Consider the following 23835-nt stretch of genomic DNA (forward strand, 5'->3'; position numbering starts at 1 on the left):
CCCTTTCAGCAGACACTTGCGACCCGGGGAGTTCCTTGTCCCTGGCCTGCGGCTGCCCAAGCCCCACACTGGGGCGGCCCCTTCTCCCATGTGCCAAAAGCTGCAGCTTTCTGACAGCCAGCAGAGATGCCCCAACCTCTGTTCAGCACCCAGACACACAGGAACACAGGCGAGGGCAAGGGCTGTGTGACAGCGGCCACGCCCCCGCCACAGTGGTCTCGGCCTCCTGGACCGTGAAATGAGGAAACACCCGTCTGTTGTGTGGGAAGAGCTCTGTGAGGCGTGACGTGCCCACAGATGGCGGCCGACACGCGGGCCTCAAACAGTCTACACAGCCTGTCAGCGGGCCTGAGGTCGCCTGGTGCCTCTGAACCCTTACTGAGCATGCTGGGACCCTGGCTGGGCTCTGGGAGGCAGCCTCAGATGGGAGGCCAGCAGGGCCCCGCTCTCACAGCGCCAAGAATCCCAAGTCGGCCCGCCCTCCAGGGAAGGGCGTGCGCCTGAGCCTGGCTGTGATGGAGCCGTCACAGGAGAGGTCCTGTGGTGCCCACGCTGGCCAGGCGACAAAGCAGGGAATGTCCTGAGGTCTGAGGCCGGGGAGAGCCAGGGCCCAGCTCTCAACGCTGGCCCTGCCCTGCGATGTCTCCCACCAGAACCTCCTGCCCTGAGCTCCCAGTGCCAAACCCCTTGCCCTGCAGCAGCAGGAGCCCTGACGTGGCTGATGGGATTTTAGAATCCAATCCCAGCAGTTCTACAAATTCCCAGAGACCAGGGGGAGTGGTGAGGGGTGGGCATGGCAATTTGACGTAGGCTAAGCTTCGTTTGAAGACCAGCATCCCATATGGGTGCTGGTTTGTAACCCAGCCCCCTGTTAATGGCCTGGGAAAGGAGTAAAAGGTTGCCCAAGTCCTTGGGCCCCTGCACCCAAGTGGGAGACCTGGAGGAAGCTCCTGGCTCCTGGCTTTGGATTGGCCCAGCTCCAGCCATTGTGGCCATCTGGGGAGTGAACCAGTAGATGGAAGACCTCTCTCTCTCTGTAACTCTGCCTTTCAAATAAATAAAGAAAAAGACTTATTTATTTGACAGGTAGAGTTATAGACAGTGAGAGAGAGACAGAGAGAAAGGTCTTCCTTCCATTAGTTTACTCCCCAAATAGCAGCTATGGCTGGAGCTGCGCCAATCCAAAGCCAGGAGCCAGGTACTTCTCCTGGTCTCCCATGCAGGTACAGGGCCCAAGCACCTGGGCCATCCTCCACTGCACTCCCGGGCCACAGCAGAGAGCTGGCCTGGAAGAGGAGCAACTGGGACAAGAACTGGTGCCCATATGGGATGCTGGCGCCACAGGTGGAGGATTAATCTAGTAAGCCATGGCACTGGCCCCATAAATAAATAAATCTTAAAAAAAAAAACAAAAACCAAAGATCTCTTTATCTCTCCCTCTCTCTGTCTGTAACTGTCTCTCAAATAAATAAATAAAATCTTAAAAAAAAAAAATTCCCAAAGACGCCCAGGAGAAGGCAGGCAGTGGCTGCCAATCCTTGTCTCTGCACAAACTCCTGAAGCCAGTGGTGTAACTCCCGATTTGCTCCTGTTTTGAACCGAGCTTTGCATCATCTCACATAATAGCTACTATCCACTGCTTGGCTGGCACAGCACAGGACATTGTTAACACAGTGCATGACAAAACATATCATCCAGCAAACTGGGGTGTCATCGTCTCACTTCACCCTCACTTCACGCAATCCTGCGGCGAGAGGCGGGCGTTTAGTGCAGAGGTTAGGACGCCGGTTCAGTCGCCTGCGTCCCAGATCAGTTTAACCTGGGTTTAACACCTGGCTCTGGCCTCTGACCCCACTTATTAGGTTCCTGCCACTCACAGGGCAGACCTGGATGAATCCCTGGCTCTGACCTGGCCAGGCCACTGTGGGCATCTGGGAAGTTGACCAGCAGATGGGAGCTCACGCTTTCTGTCTCTCAAAATAAATTTTAAAAAGTTCAAAAATCCAAGAATGTCCCACGTCACGAAGTGAGCAGAGCCATCTCCATTCACACCGAGGAGGCCACCAGCAGACTCTGCAGGGCGGGGCTGAGCTCCTCACCGGTAAAGGCACGGTGCTGGGTGACACCCGTGGGTTTCAGACTGGTTTTGGCCACGGACGCTTTGTTCAAACAGACTCTTCAGTGAAGACGCATCATGTCAGACAATGAGACCCAGGCTCTGCTGGGGGAGCGCGGGAGTGGGGCCGATCAGCAGCTGGGCCCTCTCTGTGCCTGCCCAGCTCACCGTGGCCCAGGCAGGACCCTCTTCCCCAACCACGACTGTTCCCGGAGCTGGCATTAGGCTGTTGAGGGTGGGGGGCAGCCCCAGGCCCAGAGGCCCTCACAGGTCTTCCAGGGAGGGGCTCTCGGAGCTCCTGAGCAGGGACAGCAGGCTCATGGCCGAGACGCCGGGCACGTGGCCAGCAGAGATCTGCAGCATGCGTGCCAGGCGCTGCGCCATGGCGGCTCGGGAGCCTTCCACCTGCAGGGAAGAACAGAGGAGGGCGTGAGACAGGATGGGGCGGCCGGCCCTTTCCCGCGGCTGCCAGGGGCAGAGCTGGGGCCAGCGCTTAGGGGCAGCTCAGGGCACCAAGGCCCCAGCACGGCCACGACCTCGCTCGTGCCGCACCCCGCAAAGCAGCTTCCCTCCCCTTAGCCTACCCTGTTCTTCAAATAACCTCCAGGGATACCTCAGCCTGGGACTCCCGCTCAAGTGGACACCAAGGCTTAGCGAGCAAGGCTGCAGAGGTCACGTGCACTGGCCAGGGCCCACAGTCAGCGACTGCACAGCCGGCACGGGAGCTGGGTCAGTCCAGCCAATGCCCAGGCAGCCTGCGCCCCGAAGGCTCACTTGTCTGGGACTGAGAGACACGCACGGGGATGGAAAAGTGGGGTGGACAGTGTCCCTCAGTGTGGATAAGGAGTCCCCTCCTCAGGGGCTTGGAAGGGCTGGTGGGCAGAGAGCAGCTGTGGGGTGAGGGAGGGCAACGAGACTGTTTGAGGCGCTGGCACTGACTGGCGCTGAGCAAGTGAGAGGCCGTAAACATGCTGGAAGAACAAACACTCAAGTCCGTCAAGTCCGGTGTCTCCCCTGGCCTTGCCCGCCCCACCCCGTGCCTTCTCTAGCTGGGAGGCATGGCGCACTCGAATCCAAGGCTGGGACGTCCTCAACGCCCCCTACCCTTCTCCCGCCACCGTCACCCGTGGGTTCATCACTAAGAAACGCACGAGTGGCTTTTCGGTGCTCCTGTGCCAGTGCGGCTGGCAGATCTGGCGGCCTGCTCGCGCTCCCTGGCATTAAAAAAAATTTTATTGACCTTTTTTTGGTTTGTTTTGAAAGGGAGAGAGAGATTGAGATAGCAATCTCCGGGGCCTGCGCCGTGGCTCAACTGGTTGGTCCTCCGCCTGCAGCGCCGCCATCCCATATGGGCCCCGGGTTCTAGTCCCGGTTGCTCCTCTTCCAGGCCAGCTCTCTGCTGTGGCCCGGGAGTGCAGTGGAGGATGGCCCAAGTGCTTGGGCCCTGCACCCCATGGGAGACCAGGAGAAGCACCTGGCTCCTGGCTTCGGATCAGCACGGTGCCAGCCATAGCGGCCATCTGGGGGGGTGAACCAACGGAAGGAAGACTTTTCTCTCTGTCTCTCTCTCACTGTCTATAACTCTACCTGTAGGAAAGAAGGAGAGGAGAGGGGAGGGGAGGGGAGGGGAGGGGAGGGGAGGGGAGGGGAGGGGAGGGGAGAGGAGAGGAGAGGAGAGGAGAGGAGAGGAGAGGAGAGGAGAGGAGGAAGGAAAGAAGAAAGAAAGAAAGAAAGAATTAAAAAAAAGAGAGAGATAGAGATCTCCTTCCACTGGCTCACTCCACAAATGCCTGCAACCGCCAGAGCTGGGCCCAGGAAGCCAGGAGCTGGAGTTCCACCGGATCTCCCACGAGGGTGGCAGGGACCCCAGTACTCGAGCCTCCCAGGGTGTGGAGCAGCAGGAAGAGGCAGGACTCACTCAGGTGTCCCGATGCTGGACGTGGGCATCCCCAGTGGGTCCCAGCTGCTGAGCCTACAACCCAGCCCTTGGCACGCGTTCCCCCGGCTCGCCCAGGCCCCTCCTCTCCGGGGCTTGGTCCTCGGATCTCTTCTCCCACACTGAGGTGACCTCATTCAGTTCCACAGCTTTACATTCATCTAATTGCTGATGACACCCAATCACATCTCCAAACCTTGCCTCCGAACGGCAGACGCATGGATGCAGCTGCCACTGGATTTTCCCCTTAGGTGACTCACACACACCATAGTCTGAGGGTGTCCACAACAGAGCCCTGGGGACCCCCAAAACCTGTTCCTCCTGCCCTTCCGCATCTCTGCCAAAGGCAAACCCACCTTCCACTCAGGCCAGGAAGCTCAGCCTTGCCCCGACTCTTCTCTCACGTCCATCCGGGCCCCTGGTACGTCCTGTCAGCCCCACCCTGGATACAGCCAGTGCTGCCACCACCTGTCTCCCTGCCCGCGGGCCACACCGAGCCCAGGCCACTCATCTTCCAGGGAGAGCCTCCGCACCCTCCTCCTCTCCGCGCACCCTCCTCCTCTCTGCGCACCCTCCTCCTCTCCGCGCACCCTCCTCCTCTCCGCGCACCCTCCTCCTCTCCGCGCACCCTCCTCCTCTCTGCGCACCCTCCTCCTCTCTGCGCTGGCCTCCGAGCAGCCACTGAAAAGCCACGTTCCTCCGTGGGCGCAGGCTCTCCAGTGGCTCCAGTTTTCCTGAGTCGAAGTCACAGCCTCTGCAGAGACCCACAAGGTCCTACCGCCGCCCCCAGCCACAGACTTTCCCTGCTCTGCCTTCTGCTCGCTGAGCTCAGCCCACCAGACCTGCCTGCCACCCCGGAACACACGGGCACGTTTCCACGCGTGGACCCTGCTTGCGGCTTCTGCTGCCAAGTGTGCTCTTCCACTGACCCGCACTGACCCACAGGGCACCCGGCCTGCTCTCCGCTCCCTCAGGTCTACCAGAAAGTCCTGCTGGTGGCGAGTCTCGCCCCTTTACCGCCACCCGACACGTCCCAGCCCCATTTTCTCTCCTCCTATGTACTCTACTTCTTCACCTGCTGGTTTCCACTGGAACGGAGATGGAACGTCTGTGGTTTTGTCTACACTGGGTCCCTGGCGCCTGGAGTGGTGCTTGGCACGCACACTGGGGATGCACAAGAACTCCCTGTTCAGCACATCTCACTCTAGGCTCCCTGGCTTTGGCTTGACACTGATCTCCCAGGGGCTGCTGCTCCCGCTCGGGCTGCACACTGCCTCCCGCCTCTCACGTGTCCCCCTCGCGATGGGCCCACCACGACCCTGCTGCAAGGTCAGGAAGGACTCAATCACTCCGCCGCCAGGGTTCCACTGCCCCGCCAGGCTCGCTGCTGCTGTGCCTATCAGAGTACACCTGTCCCACTAGACTCTATTTTTTTTCTTTTCTTTTTTTTTTTTTTTTTTTTTTTTTTGGACAGGCAGAGTGGACAGTGAGAGACAGAGAGAAAGGTCTTCCTTTGCTGTTGGTTCACCCTCCAATGGCCGCCACGGCCGGCGCACCTTGCTAATCCGAAGGCAGGAGCCAGGTGCTTCTCCTGGTCTCCCATGGGGTGCAGGGCCCAAGCACTTGGGCCATCCTCCACTGCACTCCCTGGCCACAGCAGAGAGCTGGCCTGGAAGAGGGGCAACCGGGACAGAATCCAGCGCCCCGACTGGGACTAGAACCCAGTGTGCCGGCGCCGCTAGGCAGAGGATTAGCCTAGTGAGCCGTGGCGCCGGCCTAGACTCTATTTTTTTAGGATTTGAAAGTCAGAGACAGAGAGAGACGAGCAAGAGAGAGATTTTCTCTCAGTTGGTTCACTCCCCAGACGGCTGCATCAGGTAGGACAAAGCCTCGTGGAAGCCAGGAGCCAGGAACTCCATCTGGTCTCCCACATGGGTTGCAGGGACCCAGTAGCTGAGCCACGGTCCGCTGCCTCCCAGGCACGCTAGCAACACCAGCACTGGAAATGGAGCAGCCGGGACTCAAACCGGCGTCCTGACGAGGGATGGGGTGTCGCACGTGGTGGTCCAACTCGCAGGTCAGGAATCTGTCTCGGCGGATTCCCAGAGGTGGTGCTGCCCTCTGCCTCACGTGCGTTCCCGGGGGCCAGCACGGGGTTCCGGCAGCAGGACCCGGCAACCGCGTCACTGCGCGGGCCACATGTTCCCCATCCGCTAAACTCCAGCCACACACACACGACTCAAAATACGGCGAGGCTCTACTCGACCACGTGGAATAGGCCCTGAAAAGGACAACGCGGGGCGAGGGATGAGGACGTAGGGGTGGGGGGCTTCACGGGAGGGCTCCGAGCGGCTGTTTCTGCAGCCCCTGTGGGCTCCAGCTTCAAGCAGGTGGCCACAGGCTGGAAGAGAAGCAGGGCGCGGTGCGGCCTGCCACCTCATGGCCACCCGCAGAACTGCACCACCTGTCACCCGGGTGGCCCGGGCCCTGGCACCCAGGCACACTTGAGCTACACAGCAAAGACTACAATGCTCCTTCGGACGAGAACACTGCGGCGAGGTGACCTGCTCACGGCCACGGTCCAGACTGCGATGGCAGGGAGCCCCACACCGGCCTGGTGGCTGTTTGCTTACTAGCCGGGTGACGGGGGCCAGCCGCCTCTTCTCTGTGAGGTCACTTCCCTCAGAGGCTCCCCGTGAGGAGGGCCTGGCAGGGCAGGCGCTCCGGGTGTGCCCGGCCTCAGGTCGCCTGACAAGGACTGTGCGCTGGTCCCGTCAGGGATGCTACGACAGTCATCAAACACAGAACCACCCGTGAGAGCAGCAGGTGCGCCTGATCTGAGGCCGCCCCGGTGCAGGCCTTTCGCGCCCGATCCGAATGCGATGTGCAAACGGTGCCACTCCTGCGGGCGACTGGCTGCCGACACGACCGATACCTCCTGCTCACACGTACACTGCTCGGTTTCACTGGGAGGTTTCTAGAAAACAAGCAGCAGCTGTTCACGAATCCCCTGAACTCTGCCCCCAGAAGCGGCCTGGTGCCCGCTGTGGGGAGGACCCTGTCCTCAGTCCTCTGCGTGGTACTGCTTTGCCAGACCCGGAACAGAAATATAAACTTTAAAGATGAAACCAATAAACAGATCCTCGAGGCAACTGAACAGGCCTGGGGCTTAGGTGGGGCAGCTCAGGCCCTGGGAGCCCCACAGGGTCCACACTGTGGGCCTCCCTGGGCAAGCACCCCCACTCCTGCCGAGGACTCCCAGTGAGAAGTCAGCGAGAGCCGAAGAGCAAAGCTCACCAGCTGCCCTCTAGTCACGGCTCACCATGCGAGAAACCAGCAGAAGTGGTCAGGGCAGACGAAATGTGGGGCATTTGCATCCGTGTTTGATTACCTTACAACATGCACCCACGCAACCATCTACTCACCCACCCCCAGACATCTACACCTGCTGGGTGCCCTGCACCAGGTCAGGATGACTGCTCCCACGGGCACCTGAGATGCACTCAGGGTGAGTGCACACCCTCCCTTCTGCAGCCCAAGGTCACAGCCGGGGCAGAAAAGCCAGGATTCAAGCCAGATCTCAAGCCTCCCTTCACGTCAGCAGCCACCTTTCCTGGGCACTCAGTGGCTCTTCAATGAGCAATCATCTACCCGTCTGTCTGTCTGTCTGTCTAAAAGGCAGAGAGAGACAGCGGAAGATCTCCCATGCCCCGGTTTCACTCCCCACCTGCCCAGCTGTGGCTGCGCCAGGCCACAGCCGGAAGTCAGGAACTGCACGTGCATCTCCCACGTGGGCTGCAGGGATCCAACTACTTGAGCCACCGTGTGTTTTCTGAGAAGCATCAGCGGGCGGCTGCAGTGGCAAGCAGAGCCAGGACTCCAGCCCAGGCACTCTGCGGCAGCTTAGCCACTACGCCGACGCCCACCCCTCGGCAAGCATTCCTGTGTGCCCGCCGTACTCTTACGCGAGTGCGACACCGGCCAAGCGATCGGCGTTCTCACCTCCAGGTCACAGAACAGCACAGGGCTCCGGTAGGTGTGGGCCAGCCTCACGATGGTGTTCCGATGAACGCTGCAGAGGTTCTCCCGCCCAGCTGCAAGGAAGCCGACAGCCACAGGCTGCAATCGCCGCCCTGAGGGCCGCGCCCCAGGAAGCACTGGGCCAGCAATTCACTTCCCGCCCACCCAGGCCTCAGGCTTACAGTCAGTGCAGTGACAATCCCATGTCACCTCGTCTGGGCGGTAAAGCTCATCACGTCACACAAGGAGGCTGACGGCTTTCAGAGTGCTCTCAGTTCTATAAAACGAGGAGGGCAGGAGCTCTTAGCCCCCTGGGTTACAGAGAGCCAACGCACTGGCACCTAGGAGTTACCCGGCACTCACTCGCCGATGCTTCCTGGGAACAAACCGTGTTGCGTCCTCTCCAGCTAGGCTGGGGAGGCAGACAGACGTCGCCAGTGCCAGAGGGGACACTGCAGCTGGGACTTGAGGGACTTGGAAGGGTCAGCCAGACAAAGAAGGGGGAAAAAGTAGCCGAGAGAAGCAGGTAGGAATCATCAGGAGGACGAGGCCTGGGGGACGAGCCCCGTGCCCATCTCAGCTCTGCCCTTTTGTAGGTGTGGGCCTCGGGCAAGTCACTTAACCTCAGCTTCCTATAAACAGCTACCTCAAAGATTAACAGGAAAAGCCAAGCAGCTACAAAGAATGTGTGGCACCCATGAGGGCTCACTAAAGGTCAGCCGTGGTCATGTCCACGGCTACCATGTGGTCTCCAGACCAGAGAAGAGTCACAGGAAGTGAGAGCAGACGCGAAGGCAGAGGCCAAACTGCAAGATGCACTCTGCGCCGTTAGAGTCTGGATCTTACTCCGAAAGCCACAGGGGTCACGAGGTCACGCTCAGCGACAGCAGAGCTACCTGCTCAGTTCCACTTTTAGAAACACCGATGGCAGCTGGGGCTCCCGGGCCTGCGTTCCGCCACCAGGCCACCCAAGCACGGAGCCCGCGCCAGCCACGGCTCTCCCCAGGCAGGCAGTGCACTTACCGCCTGTGGCCAGGAAGCACGCCTTCCCTAGGAAGAAGCTGGCGTCCACGTGGTGCAGGGACTTCTCCACGCTCTGCAGGCTGAGGCGGCCAGGCGAGAAAACAAGCAGGGGACAGAACCTTGTGATGCAGAAAGCGCGAGCTCCCCTCCTCCGGCCCCGCGGTGGCCAGCGTGCGAGCAGGGTCACAGGAAGTGGCCCCGGAGGAACACGCTTTCCTGTGAGCTGGTTTAAGCTACTTTTAATTACAAAGTGAGTCATGCTTGCAAGGTAATCAAACACGGATGCAAATGCCAAAAGTAAAAGTCTCTCAGCAGCGTCCTTCACCCCCAGCTCCTCTGAGGTCGCTGCTGCCAATAGTCTGGGTGTGATTCTGGAATTCTTCTATCTGCAAACGGGCAGTGCTACGTGGAAGGAGCTCGCTGGCCCACATTTCATCAAACTCCATTCCAGAACACAGGAGCCTGCTACACTCCTCAGGACGACTCCACGCCATGCCACAGTCGCTGTCCCCAGCGACTATTACAAAGAATGCAGCACATTCTTTTAATCATACCCTCGCACATGCAAGCAAGTATTCCACAGGACAGATCCTGGAAGCAGAAGAGCGGGCTTGGGGCCGGCGCTGAGGCACAGCTGGCATCCCATATGGGTGCCAGTCTGAGGGCTGGCTGCTTGACTTCTGATCCAGCTCCCTGCTACGGCCTGGGAAAACAGCGGAAGATGGCCCAAGTCCTTGGGCCCCCGCACCCACATGGGAGTCCTGGAGGGAGCTCCTGGTTCCTGGCGTTAGCCTGGCCCAGCCCTGGCTATTGTGGCCATTTGGCAAGTGAATCAGCAGATGGAAGATCTCTCTCTCTCTCTCTGCTTCCTCTTCTCTGTGATTGACTTTCAAATAAATCTTAAATATATATATATATATATATATACATATAAACACAGTCACAGTAAGTGTCTTCCTAAAACGCAGGTGCGTATCACCAAAGCGCTTCCCTTTGCAGTCACAGCAATTTAGTCGATTGCCTGCAAACGCTCTTTCCCCCGGCCAGGCCTCTCAGCCCTGCATCCAGGACTGACACGGAGTCCGCCGGCTTCCGGAACGGCGGAGGCCGCTTGCTGCGGAGCCCTTTCAGTGAACAGAGAGGCTCACCCACGGGCACCAGGTCTGAGGCAGGGCCACCCCTCCCGGCCCCGCCAGCCCCACCGCCCACTAGCTCCCGCTACACAGCAGGCTGCAGCAATCAGGGGCTCCAAGGCCCTGGTTCCCCGCCGTTCCTCTCACTGCCTTCCCTTAGCCCCACGGCAGGCCCAGCTATCTGTGGGCCAGAGCTGGACCCTGAGCCCTGCCTCCCCTCAGCGGGCCCCCAGGAGGGACTCAGTCCCATCTGTACCTGTGGCGCCTTCTCACCCGTGATGTTTTGAATCGAATGTGACCTTCACCACAAAGTTTACCCTGGGCCCACCCTGGTCCTGGCCATCAGAGGTCTTGGTCGGGCCTTCATGCTACGTGTCCCAGGTCCCTAACCACCTGCGCGCAGGTCCAGCTTCCTGCCCAAGTGGACATGGAGGACAGGAGGCTTGCTGCTCATCCCTGCACCTGCTTTCAGGTGCACAGATGGGCCCTAGAGAGCTGAACAAACGGATGCCGCTGGTGGGATCTGAACACTTGCTCTGGCCACTGGCTCTTCCCTCTTCACCCTCCAGGTCGCCCATAGGCGGCCCCTCCCAGCCTCCTTCCTCCCCATCACAAGGGAGGTCACTCTCCTGGCAAGCACCTAGCCAGGTCTGCTGGAGCCCCGACACGCCGGGTCCTCTGGCTCTCACCTGTATTTGCTGTGAAGATTAATCACAAATACGAGCAGGTCCACCCGGGGCCGATTCACGTTGGAGGGCAGAGGGAGGGACCTTGCAAGGTGGCTGGAAAACAAAACAGTAGAGTTCTACACACACACACACACACACACACACACACACACGTGCCCGCCTCACAGGGCAGGGGGCACCGCCAAGGCCTCCTCCAGGCAGAGCCGCCTGTCCCGATGACTCCTGATCCCCTCTGCCAGGGAGGGGCGCTCTCAGTAACCCCCTTACGGGAGGCAGGTTTAGAAACAAGACGTCACCTGTGCCAGCGACGCTGCACACCGGAAAGGGAGACCAGGCTCAGGAGAGAGGGTGTGTAGCGTCCTGGGTTAAACCTCTGCCGGCAGTGCCGGCTTTCCATATGAGCACCAGTTAAGTCCTGGCCACTCCACTTCCTATCCAGCTCCCTGCTGATGGCCTGGGGAAGCAGAAGAAGATGGCCCAAGTACCTGGGCCCCTGCACTCACGTGGGAGACCTGGAAGAAGCTCCTGGCTTTGGACGAGCCCAGGTCCAACTGCTGCGGCCATCTGGGGAGTGAACCAGCGGATGGAAATCTCTGTCTCTGTCCTTCCCTTTAACGCTCCCTTTCGAATAAAATAAATCATCTCACAGACACAAAAAAGAGAAGAGAGGGTATGGGCTCTGACATTCGGGGGCTAAGCTTGAAGCCCTATGGGAGATGGAAGTCTCACAGGCTCAATCCCAGTTCTGTGAATTACCAACCATGTGACCCTGGGTAGATCATTCTCATCTAGGTTCCATCTCTGGTTGTCACACACACATCTGAAGGCTTTTCTTGAAGCATCTATTTCTGTCCCTTTCTGTCTCCTCTTCTCCCAGATTATAATTCAAGAAACACCAAGAAGTACAAAAAACACCAAAGCTGCGAACACACACACACCCGCGTCCAATCACCTGGAAGTTACTATAAGTTTAGAAGACTCTATTATTTTTTTTAATAATGTTATTCTTTAAGACTTATTTATTTGAGAGGCAGAGTTAGAGAGAGAGACAGAGAGGCCTTCTATCCGCTGGTTCACTTCCCCTGTGGCCACAATGGCCAGAGCTAGGCCCATCCAAAGCTAGGAGCTTCTTCCGGGTCTCCCATGTGGGTGCAGGGGCCCAAGGACCTGGCCATCTTCCACTGCTTTCCCAGGCCATCAGCAAGGAGCTAGATGAGAAGTGGAGCAGCCGGGACTCGAACCTCAGCACCGGCCCCTGGAACACTTCCCTAAACCTCTCCATATATATATATACACACACACACACACACACACACACACATATAACACCTATACATTTTGACAACAGGTATAATCTAAAAACTGGAAAACAGTATGAATTTGAGCAAAATAACTAAAGAAGAACTGAAAAAAGTAGATGAACTTTGGGTAAACTATTTTTTAACTTACAAGAGATTGTTTTTAAAGATTATTTATTTGGGGCTGGCTCTGTGGTGTAGTGGTTAAAGCCACCGCCTGTGACACCGGCATCCCATATGGGCACAGGTTTGTGTCTCGCTTGCTCCGCTTCCAGTCCAGCTTCCTGCTAATGGCCTGGAAAAAGCAGTGGAAGACGGCCCACGCGCTTGGCCCCTGCCACCCATGAAGGAGACCCAGATGAAGCTCCTGGCTCAGCCCTGGCTGTTCTGACCACTAAGAGAGAGAACCAGTGGGTGGAAGACCTCTCTAACTCTTTCAAATAAATAAATAAATTTTTTTAATTAAGATTATTTGAAAGGCAGAGTGTTAGGAAGGAGAGAGAGATCTTCCATCTACGGTTCATGCCCCAAATGTCTGCAACAGCTAGGGTTGGGCCAAGCTGAAGGCAGGAGCCAGGAACTCCATCCTGGTCTCCCACGTGGGTGCAGGGGCCCAAGCACTCGGGCCATCTTCTGCTGCCTTCCCAGGGACATTAGCAGGAAGCTGGATGGGAAGTAGAGTAGCAGGGACTCAAACCATCTCTCTGGTATGGGATGCCAACATCACAAGCAGCAGTTTAACCTGCTGTGCTAACACCAAAAATCTTTAGTCTATGTAAATAAGTTTTCAACCTCATCAGCTCTGGTCTTTACCGTTCCCACATGTTAGATCTTAAATGGTATTATTTTCAGCTATCTTTTTTTACTCTTAATTCTGCAATCTTCTCTTTCCTCTTTATCATGTGGATTTTGAAATTAAAAAAAAATTTTTTTTTAAATATTTGGAGCTGGTGCTGTGGCGCAGTAGGTTAAGACTCCACCTGCAGTGCCAGCATCCCATCTGGGCTCCGATTCAAGTTCCAGCTGCTCCATTTCCGACCCAGCTCCCTGCTAATACCACCCGGGAAAGCAGCGGAAGGTAGCCCAGGTGCTTGAGCCCCTGCACCTGCGTGGAGACCTGGAAAAAGCTCCTGGCTCCTGACTGGCCCAGCTCCAGTTGTTGCGACCATTTGGGGAGTGAACCAGCGGCTGGAAGACCTCTGTCTCTGTAATTCTGCCATTCAAATAAAAAAAAACATTTATCTGAAAGGCAGAGTTACAGAAAGAGGCAGAGACAAAGAGAAATCTGGGGCTGGCACTGTGGTGTAGCAAGTAAAGCCGCTGCCTGCAGTCCGGGTATCCCATATGGGCACCCATTCTAGTCCTGGCTACTCCACTTCCAATCCAGCTCTCTGCTGTGGCCTGGGAGGGAAAGCAGAAGATGGCCCAAGTCCTCGTGCCCTTGCACCCACGTGGGAGATCCAGAAGAAGCTCCTGGCTCTGGACTGGCCTAGCTCTGTCTGTTGCAGCCATTTGGGGAGTCAACCAGCAGATGGAAGGTCTTTCGCTCACTCTCCATAACTCTGCCTTTCAAATAAATAAATCTTTACAAAAAAAAAAGAGATCTTCCATCCACTGGTTCACTTCCCAAATGGCTGCAATGGCCCAGGCCGAAGCCAGGGACCCAGAACTCCATCCAGGTTTCCCACATGGGTGGCAGGGGCCCAAGCAGTTGGTGAAGCATCTGCTGTCTTCCCAGGTGCATTAGCGGGAAGCTGGACTGGAAGCAGAGAAGCCAGGACTCGACCAGTCCTAGTGGTTGGTTAGTGGCCCGATCTGCTGAGCCACAACACCAGCCCCTTACCTTTTTCTTTTTTCTTAAAGATTTATTTATTTACTTAAGAGGCAAAGCTACAGAGAGAGGGAGAGAGGTCTTCCATCCGATGGGTCACCCTTCAAATGGCTGCAATGACCAGAGTTGAACCCATCGGAAGCCAGGAGTTTCCTCCGGGTCTCCCACGTGGATACAGGAGGCCAAGCACTTGGGCCATCTTCTACTGCTTTCCCAGGCCATCAGCAGGGAGCTGGATCAGAAGTGGAGCAGCTGGGACTTGAACCAGCGCCCAGACGGGATGCTGGTATCAGAGGTGACCACTTAACCTAGTGTACCACAGTGCTGGCCTCAACCTTTTTTTTTTTTAATTCATGTCTTTATTAAATTTCTCAGTAGCATAGAGCACTAAAAGTGGAGCTTTCTTCCCCCTTTTCTGTATCTTTTTTCAGAATGGGTTTTTTTAAAAAAAGATTTATTCATTTATTTGAAAGGCAGAGTTACGGAGAGGCAGAGAGAGAGAGAGAGAGAGAGAGAGGTCTTCTATCTGCTGGTTCACTCCCCAAATGGCTGCAGCTGCACTGACCCAAAGCCTGGAGCTTCTTCCAGGTCTCCCATGCAGGTGCAGGGGCCAAGGACTTGGCTACTCTCCCAGGCGCGTCAGCAGGGAGCTGGATTGGAAATGGTGCAGCCAGAACTGGAACCAGAGCCCACATGGGCCGCTGGCGATGTAGGTGGTAGCTTTACCCACTATGCCACATGCCAGCCCCCAGACCGGTTCCTCACCGGGTTTTGTATGCCATGTGATTCGCCTTTTTATTTGGGGGGGGGGTCCCCATGACATTTCTTTCCATATGGTTTTTGCTCATTTGGGCAGTTTGGTGCACATCTTCCATGAGTCCGATTTCCACGTGCACGAAGTCACTTGACCCAAGCAGCGCTGTTCTTACTTCCTACCAGTTAGAAAGGAAAACAAAACACACTTCTCTAGTTCTCCCCCCCATTCGGGGGTCCTGAAGAATCCTCAGGTTCTGTTGTAGGAACAGGCTTGGCAGGAAACCACGCCAGAATTTTTTGCTGTCAGTCCGGCTGGCTGATTTTCGCATTTTCCCAACTCATCTCACGAGCGTGGGAGGACGGAAACTGTAGCTCAGCTCCGCCTCACCAGGTTTCCCGGGGGAATTCCTGCCTTCCGTTCTTGCTACGCCGAAACCTCTACCACCCCTCTCCCCCAAGGCCTCCCTAAGTCTCCAGCCCACCGCACGAACCCGACCGCTAACCGCGTCACTCTGCTAGCTCCGCTCAGAGGGGCGCACTGCCCACGGAAGCGGCAAACTGGAAAAAAGGAGGCGGACAGCTGATGTATTTCTCAAATTTAAAAAAAATGTAGAGACACAGAGAAAGATTCCCCTCCCACTGGGTCACTTGCCAAAAGCCCAAAAAGACAGAGGCTGGAAGCCAGGAGCCAGGACTCCATCTGGGTCACCACGTGGGTGCCAGGGGCCCCACCGCCGGGAGCTACATTAGCAGGGAGCTGGGGACCCGAACCTGTGCCCCACGCCAGCGGGCGACCCCGCAGAGCCGAGTCGGGCTGCGCCCCGTCCCCACCCGCAGCCCGGCTACTTACACCCGCAGCTCCGAGGCGCAGTCCGTCTTGAGCATGGAGTCGGCCAGCCGCTGCAGAAGAGCATCGTCCGCGCCCACCAGCTGCCGGAACAGAAGGCGCCCCGCTGAGCCCCGGGCGCCGCGGGCCCCTCCTGGAGAGCTCGGCGGGCGCCACGCCCCCAGGGCCCCGGGGGAGCACGGAGGTGCGCAGCCCCCAGGCAGCACCGCTCGCCCAGCGCCTCCGGACCCCCACGCCCACCGCCCGGCTGGGAGCGCCGGACCCCGAGTCGCGGGAAAGCCAAGTTCTGGTTTTCCCCGCCCACCAATTAGAAGCCGGGACGGAGGCAGCCCGCGCACGATTGGCGGGCGCGTCCCTCCGTCGCGGACAGCCGCCCCTCTGATTGGCTCAGAGCGTGGCTCTCCCGCCTACGCCGCTCCCGCCGGAACGGCTCCCTCAGGCACCCCAGGGAGCCCCGCGACCGGGCGGCTGAGGCGCAGGCCGGGGAGAACGGAGCCGCCGGCACCTACCAAGACGGTGGCCGTGTTCAGGCCGGGCAGCTTGTCTAGCGGCCTTAACACCGACATCCCAGCCGCTGCCGAACCGCCGCCCTTCGGTGCGCGCCCGACTTTCAAACTGCCCCGGGTCCCGCCCCTCCTGCGCGGCAGAGGGCACGTGGTCCTCCTTGGGCGGGGCTTCGCCGACTGGGCGGTACCCTCTTAAAGGAACCGCCACCTCTTAGTCTGAGCAGCGGTCCAGCGGGGCTACAGGCACCCACCGTGCTGGACAGGTCCCGCTCTTCAGAGAAAGGGCGTTCGGTGATGGAGCCCTTCACTGCCGTTCATTCATGCTTGCTTACAGTACTCTAGCTTCCTTTCCGACCTGCCCCTCTTAGGAGTTCCCCACCTCAGCTGACTCCTTCCTTGCAGCTAATCAGAACGAAATCTTGGGGTCATTCTTTACACCCCATGTCCGTTCCGTAAGCAAGCCTGTTGGTTCTCTTGAAATACAGTCAAAAGGGCCGACGCTGTGGCGTCGTTAAAACCCTGGCCTGAAGCGCTGGCATCCCATATGGGTGCCAGTTTGTCTCGGCTGCTCCACTTCTGATCCAGCTCTCTGCTAAGGCCTGGGAAAGCAGTGGAAGATGGCCCAGGTCCTTGGGCCCCTGCACCCGCGTGGGAGACCCAGAAGGAGCTCCTGGCTCCTGGCTTCTGATCAGCTCAGCTTTAGCCATTGCGGCCATCTTGGGAGTGAATCAGCACATGGAAGATCTCTCTGTAAATCTTTTAATTTTTTTTTTATTTGACAGGTAGAGTTATAGATAGTGAGGGAGAGAGACAGAGAGAAAGGTCTTCCTTCTGTTGGTTCACCCCCCAAATGGCTGCTACAGCCGGCGCTGCACCCATCTGAAGCCAGGAACCAGGTGCTTCTCCTGGTCTCCCATGGGGTGCAGGGCCCAAGCACTTGGGCCATCCTCCACCGCACTCCCGGGCCACAGCAGAGAGCTGGACTGGAAGAGGGGCAACCGGGACAGAACCCGGCACCCATATGGGATGCCAGCACCGCAGGTGGAGGATTAACCAAGTGCACTGCCGCTCTCCCTCTTCATGGAGGAACGACACTAAACTCTGCCTAGGCTTCCTATCCGAGTCACGGCACCATTATGTCGCTCCCCCTCTTCGTGGAGGAACGACACAGGACCCTGCGCTGTTCTTTCGTCTGCTCGGCCCTCCCCGGGTTTGCTGCTGGTTCTTCCCGGGTTGGCTACTATCCCTTCCACCTCCGTGGAAGGGCAGTTCCCCCTGGCCACATTCCCCACTTCCGCAGGGGAGCGGCACACCACCGGCCGGGTCTCTCGGGGGCTGCACAGGTGTTCCCTCAGCTAGATGTTCCCCTTAGATGTTCCTTGTGCACGCCGTCTCTCTCCTCCTTTATAGTCCTCCTCCGCCAATCCTAACTCGGCTGCCCACACGCCGAGTACGCTGCTCTCCAATCAGGAGCAAGTCCTACAGTTTATTGGTTAAACTGGAGGCAGCTGTGCGGAAGCTGTTTACTTCTCTCCCAGCGCCATATTGTGGGAGAGCAGATGCATAGAATAAGTCTTAATTCCAGTAACTCAGTCCAGTCCGGGCTGCTCCCCACAGTGCACCACGGCGCCGGCCCCTCAAATAAATCTTAAAAAAAAAAATACAGCCAGAAGCTGAATGGCCGCAAGGACCAAGCCGCCATCCTCTGTCACCTGGGCCACTGCAGCCCCTTCTAACTGTCCGGGCAGCAGGGGCTGCTCCGCAGGCCAACCAGAGCCAGCCTCTCCAAAGGGAGACCAGAGCAGACCACTTCCCTGATCGAAGCCCACCCGCGGCTCCCATCTCAGCTGCTCCTCAACATCCCAGCGTCCTGCCCTCTGCCCCCGCTGTCTCCCTGGCGCATTTATGCTACTCAAGTTTCTGCTCCAGTGTTGCCCTGCCAGAGGGCCCTTCCTTCCCTCTTTTCCTCCCTTCCTCCCTTCTTCCCTTCCTCTTTCCTCCTTCCTCCCTTCCTCCCTTCCTCCCTTCCTCCCTTCCTCCCTTCCTCCCTTCCTCCCTTCCTCCCTTCCTCTTTCCTCCTTCTTCCTTCCTTCCTTCCTTCCTTCCTTCCTTCCTTCCTTCCTTCCTTCCTTCCTTCTTTCCTTCCTTCCTTCCTCCCTTCCTCCCTTCCTCCCTTCCTCCCTTCCATTCATTTTATTTGAAAGGCAGGGTTACAGAGAAGCAGAGGCAGAGAGAGAGAGAGGTCTTCCATCCGCTGGTTCACTCCCCATATGGCCCTAAGGGCCAGAGCTGGGCCAAGCTGAAGCCAGGAGCCAGGAGCTTCTTCCAGGTCTCCCACATGGGTGCAGGACTTGGGCCATCTTCTGCTACTTTCCCAGGCCACAGCAGAGAGCTGGACAGGAAGTGGAGCAGCCGGGACTCGAATTGGCATCCACGTGGGGTGCTGGCACTGCAGGCGGCAGCTTTACCCACTATACCACTGCGCTGGCCCTGGCCCTTTCTTTTTAAAAGCATTTTTTTTTTTTTTTTGAGAGGCACAGAGACAGAGAAAGTTTTCATCCATCCATTGGTTCACTAGGCCCAGGCTGGGTTGGGGCTGCAACTGGGACTTGGGAACTCAACCCAGGTCTCCCACCCAGGTCTCAGTTACCTGCGTCATCACCACTGCCTCCCGGGGTTTGCAAAGGCAGGAAGCTAGAGTCAGGAGCCGGGGCTGGGCCCTGAACCCAGGCACATCCGATATCCTAACCACCAGGCCACACACCTGCCCCAGAGGGGCCCCTCTCAACAATCCTAGTAAAATAGCCAGACATCCCGCACACACCCTGTCTCCTCTTTTGTGTTCCTGCCCTATTTTCTCCAGAGCACCGATCTCTACTTCAAATGTTTTTTAAAGATTTATTTATTTATTTAGAATCAGAGCTACACAGACATACACACACACATACAGAGAGAGAGAGAGAGAGGTCTTCCATCTGTTGGTTCACTCCTCAATTGGCTGCAACTGGCCGGAGCTGTGCCAATTCGAAGCCAGGAGCCAGGAGCTTCCTCGGGGTCTCTCACGCGGTGCAGGGGGCCAAGGACTTAGGCCATCTCTACTGCTTTCCCAGTCATAGCAGAGAGCTGGATCGCAAGTGGAGCAGCCAGGTCTTGAACCGGCGCCCATATGGGATGTTGGCGCTTCAGGCCAGGACGTTAACCCGCTGATCCACAGCGTAGGCCCTTGCGTCACATCTGATCCAGCTCTCTGCTAATGGGAAGAATCTGGCTGGCCCCAGCCACTGAAGTCATTTGGGGAGTGAACCAGCAGATAGAAAATCTCTCCCTGTCTCTGTCTCTCCTTTTTTCTCTTTGTAACTTTGTCTTTCCAACAAGTAATCTCTCTCTCTCACTCGCTCGCTTGCTCTCTCTTTTAAGATTTATTTTATTTATTTGAAAGACAGAATTACAGAGAGAGGTAGAGACAGAGAGAAAGGTCTTCCATCCTCTGGTTCACTCTCTGGATGGCCACAACCTCCGGAGCTGCCCTGATCCAAAGCCAGGAGCCAGGAGCTTCTTCTGGGTCTCCCACCTGGGTGCAGGGGCCCAAGCACTTGAGCCATCTTCTGCTGCTTTCCCAGGCCATTAGCAAGGAGCTGGATCAGAAGTGGAGCAGCCAGGACTAGAACCGGCGCCCATATGGGATGCTGGCGCTACAGGCTGGGCTTTAACCCGCTGTGCCACAGTGCCAGCCCCCCCCCCATCTCTCTTTTTAAAGAACTGCAAGTCTCTGAAATGTTCACCCCACTCATAACCTAGTAAACAAGCCTTGGACTGTTCCTGGACGGTTCACGGCAGAAGACACGAAGCTCCAAGAAACAAAGAGCTCGCCCGCTTTATTTACAGTGTACGATTGGTAGCCACGGCTCACGTTGGTGTCACTTCCCCAAGACCCCGAAATCCGGGGAAAGGCCCCGTCGCATGGGAGAGGTACCGAGTGGAGGTCACCGTTTCCACAGGGTGTGGTGAGCTTGCCTGTTCTTGGCAGGGAGATGTTACCTCCTTTCCCATGGTTCCTGGCCGCGACAAGGCCGGGCTGCAGAGCGGTCAGGGCCTGGCTTGCCCGGTGCCCCAGGGCTGCCTCTCCTTTACTCCTCCCAGGCATTACAGTTCTACACCGTCTGTCTCTCCAGCAGAGGATGGATACTGGGGTCAGAGGTTTGTTACTGTATGTGTGCAGCATTTACAAGTAGCCGACACATTGTAGTTGCTCAATAATTACTTCCTGGGCAGGGTGTCTAGAGCAGTTGAGAGGCCACTTGGGAGGCCTGGATGGGTGTTGCAGCGCTTGGTTCCAGTGTCTGGCTTGAGTCCAGGCAGGCCTCTAGCTAATGTGCACCCTGGCAGGCAGCAGGTGACGGCTCAAGTACTTGGGTCCCTGCCACCCACCTGGGAGACCCTGGCCCAGTCTTGGCTGTGGCAGGCATTTGGAGAGGGAATCAGTGGATAGAAGATCTCTCTCTGCCTTTAAAAGAAAATGAAAATAAGAATTGAAAGAATGCAAAGAATCCAAGATTTAAAAAAAAAAAACATTTGTTGAATGATTGGATCAGTTTACACCATTCTTCCATTCATTCTCACTAGTCATTCATTCATCATTGGGCCAGCCTCAGTACCCCACGCTGGGTACACAGAACCAGATGTGGTTGATCCACACAGAGGGAAGACAGACCATGATGACAGCGTGCTCACTGGTCCAGCAACTGGGAGGGCAGAGGCACCCTCGTTGTTCACCCTGAACCCCTCTTACTGCCAAAAAGACTGATTATGCCTTGTTCCGAATGAGCAGGAAGGAAATGTCTTCCTGCCCCACCCCGTCCCGTCCCGGACACAGACGGGGCTTCGATTCCTCGCGGTGTGGGGTGCAGAGGGGACTCCCTGCAAGCCAGGTGGTAGCACTGTGGAGACAACGTAAAGGCAGCGGATGGGAGTTGTGGTGCGGTGGCTGAAGCTGCTGCCTGGGACGCTGGCATCCCATAACCAAGCGCTGGCTCAAGCCCCGGCTACCCTGCTTCCACTCCAGCTCCCTGCTAATGCGCCTGGGAAGACAGCTGAGGATGACTCAAGTACTTGGGCCCCGCACCCACGTGGGAGACCTGGATGGAGTTTCTGACTCCTGGCCTCAGCCTGGCCCAGTGTTGGCTGTTGTGGTCATTTGGGGAGTGAGCCAGTGGATGGAAGATCTGTCTCTGTCTCTGTCTCTCCCTCTCAGTCATTCTGTCTTTCAAATAAATAGGAAAGAACAGCAAAGGGGACGTGATGGACAGGAGGAAGCTACTTGTGGGCAGGTGGTTCTCCCCAGGAAGGTGAGGCTGACTCCGGGGAGAGAGAATTCTCAGGAGGCGCTGCCAGCGCACAGACGCTGCTGGGGGCCAGCCTGGCAGTGGCTACAATGGATGGAGTGGGGGAGGGTGGGGGGAGACTGTGGACCCCAGTCAGGACTCTCCAGGAAGGGCTGAGCTGAGACCACCCCCTCAGTCAACGTGAGTGGAGGGCCTGGCTTGAGCCACACCCACTGCTGGGCCCTGCGGCCCCTGGGTGCCAGACGGTCAACCTGCTTCAGGGAGTTATGGGAGCTGGATGGGCAGATAACACAAAACAAAGGCACCGCAGTGGGTGAGAGCCGGGGTGCTGGTGGGGGAGCAGCCGGAGCCCCGATGAAGGTGTGCTACGTGGCCCTGGCGGGCCCACGCCACGCTGGGGAGGGGATCAGCGGTGAGCTGGCGTTCGTCATGTGGCTAGCAGACCAGAGAGTAGCTGTGCGTAGGAGCCACGCCGTGCCGAAGGGTAGGGACCAGCCCCAGCCCCGGAGGGCCTCGCTCCGGGAGTGCTCACAGCTGGGAGGGCCTTCAGAGAGCTCCGGGTGAGCGTTCTTCAAACTGGCTTCTGTGCAGCCCTAGGGAGATGCTCTGGGGCGCTGAGGGACCCCGAGTGGGCGGGGCCACAGCCCTGGCTGCTCTGCCCTTTAGCAGCAGCGGCTGTGGCATCACGCCTGTCCCGTCGAAGCTTGCCCTGAGCTTTTGTGCGAGTAGTCAGTGGCTAAAACAACACCTACAGGCATTTTTTCCTACAGGTGTATTGTGATGTAATGGATATGTAATAAACTACTGTACACACATTTAAAGTATACAATTTGTAAAGCAGCCGCACCACCCGGAACACACCTGATCTCACCTGACCTCGGAAGCTAAGCAGGGTTGGGCCTGGTTAGTACTTGGATGGGAGGATGGAGACTTAACCCAATCAGAGTGTTTAGAGGCAAGGGACTTTGGGGAGTGATTAGGATTATATGGTCGGGGCCAGCATTGTGGCATAGTGGCTAAAGCCACCACCTGCAGTGCCAACATCCCATATGGCCACCAGTTCACATCCCAGCTGCTCTACTTCCACTCCAGCTCTCTGCCATGGCCTGGGAAAACAGTGGAGGATGGCCCACGTCCTTGGGCCCCTGCACCTGTGTGGGAGACCGGGAAGAAGCTCCTGGCTCCTGGCTTCGGACTGGCACAGCTCCAGCTGTTGCAGGCAACTGAGGAGTGAACCAGCAGATGAAGATCTCTCTCTCTCTCTCTCTCTCTCTCTCTCTCTCTCTCTCCCTCTGTCTTTCTGTGACTTGGCATTTCAAATAAATAAATCTTTAAACAATGATTGTATGGTCATCAGGTGGAGCTACTTGAATCACAGTGGCTTTACAAGAAGAGGGAGGGAGACCAGACAGACACAGATGCGTCCCTGTCTCTTGCCATGTGATGTCCTTTGCCACCTTGGTGTCTGGCTGCAGGAAGGTCTTCACCAGATGCAGCCTCTCCACCTTGCAAATCCAGAACCATGAGTCAAAACAAATGTCTTCTTGGGGCTGCGCTGTGGCACAGCTGGTTGAAGCCCTGGCCTGAAACGCCAGCATCCCATATGGGCGCCAGTTCTAGTCCTGGCTGCTCCTCTTCCAATCCAGCTCTCTGCTGTGGCCTGGGAAAGTGGTGGACGATGGCCCAAGTCCTTGAGCCCCTGCACCTGCGTGGGAGATCCGGAAGAAGCTCCTGGCTCCTGGTGTTGGATTGGCTCAGCTCTGGCCGTTGTGGCCATCTTGGGAGTGAACCAGCGGATGGAAGACTTCTCTCTCTCTCTCTCTCTCTCTCTCTCTCTGTACCTCTCTCTGTCTTTCAAATAAATAAAATAAATCTTAAAAAAAAACAAATGTCTTTTATTTACGAAGTAGCCTGCCTCAAGTAGTTCATTAGAGTAGCAAACCACTAATACCATGGCTTTGCTCACAAATAGTCCCGGGCTGGAAATGACCCAAGTGTCCTGTAGTGGTGAACACTTAACAGACTGCGATGCTGATTCTTGGGGCAGTGTGAGGGATTTCAGGAGCAGCACGCGGAGTGACAGGAGTCAGGCACAAAGGCGCTGGAGGATGGCCTCAAGTACAGGCGAATGACTCAGTGGTGACTGAAGTCGGATCAGTGGGTGCCGTTGGGGAGGGAGTATTGATTGGCAAAGGGAAGGAGGGAACTCCCTGGGGTGATGGAAACACCCTATTCTTTGACCTGGTGGTGCATTCACAGCTAAAAATCTACCACGTACATGTATGCACCTTGCACCTGAGTTTAAAAACAACAACTCCCTCTGGGCATGCAGAATCTC

At 57.1% G+C, this 23835-nt stretch overlaps 1 protein-coding gene across 6 annotated transcripts; it reads right to left on the minus strand.

Moving 5' to 3' along the window:
• Positions 1-1638: 1638 nt before the first annotated feature.
• CENPM (centromere protein M) lies at positions 1639-16338 on the minus strand. Of its 6 annotated transcripts, none has more exons than XR_519921.5 (7): positions 16159-16334; positions 15653-15732; positions 10918-11010; positions 9096-9175; positions 8255-8349; positions 8055-8146; positions 1639-2521 (listed from the first exon to the last, which is right to left on the minus strand). XR_519921.5 is itself a non-coding variant. In XM_089307660.1 (7 exons), the coding sequence occupies exons 2-7, from the start codon at positions 15714-15716 to the stop codon at positions 2381-2383; spliced, it is 588 nt and encodes a 195-aa protein (XP_089163786.1). In that variant the 5' UTR covers positions 15717-15732; positions 16159-16317; the 3' UTR covers positions 1639-2380. The 6 variants fall into 6 exon arrangements, 5 of the variants coding, with proteins under 5 accessions (XP_089163786.1, XP_089163787.1, XP_002721428.3 ...); XM_089307660.1 differs by lacking the exon at positions 8255-8349 and adding an exon at positions 11421-11538 and having other exon boundaries at positions 16159-16317; XM_089307661.1 differs by lacking the exon at positions 8255-8349 and adding an exon at positions 15306-15360 and having other exon boundaries at positions 16159-16317.
• Positions 16339-23835: the final 7497 nt, after the last annotated feature.

This window comes from Oryctolagus cuniculus, chromosome 11 (assembly GCF_051225735.1).
Source record: "Oryctolagus cuniculus isolate XC-2025 breed Fujian yellow rabbit chromosome 11, ASM5122573v1, whole genome shotgun sequence".
Lineage (NCBI taxonomy): Eukaryota > Metazoa > Chordata > Mammalia > Lagomorpha > Leporidae > Oryctolagus > Oryctolagus cuniculus.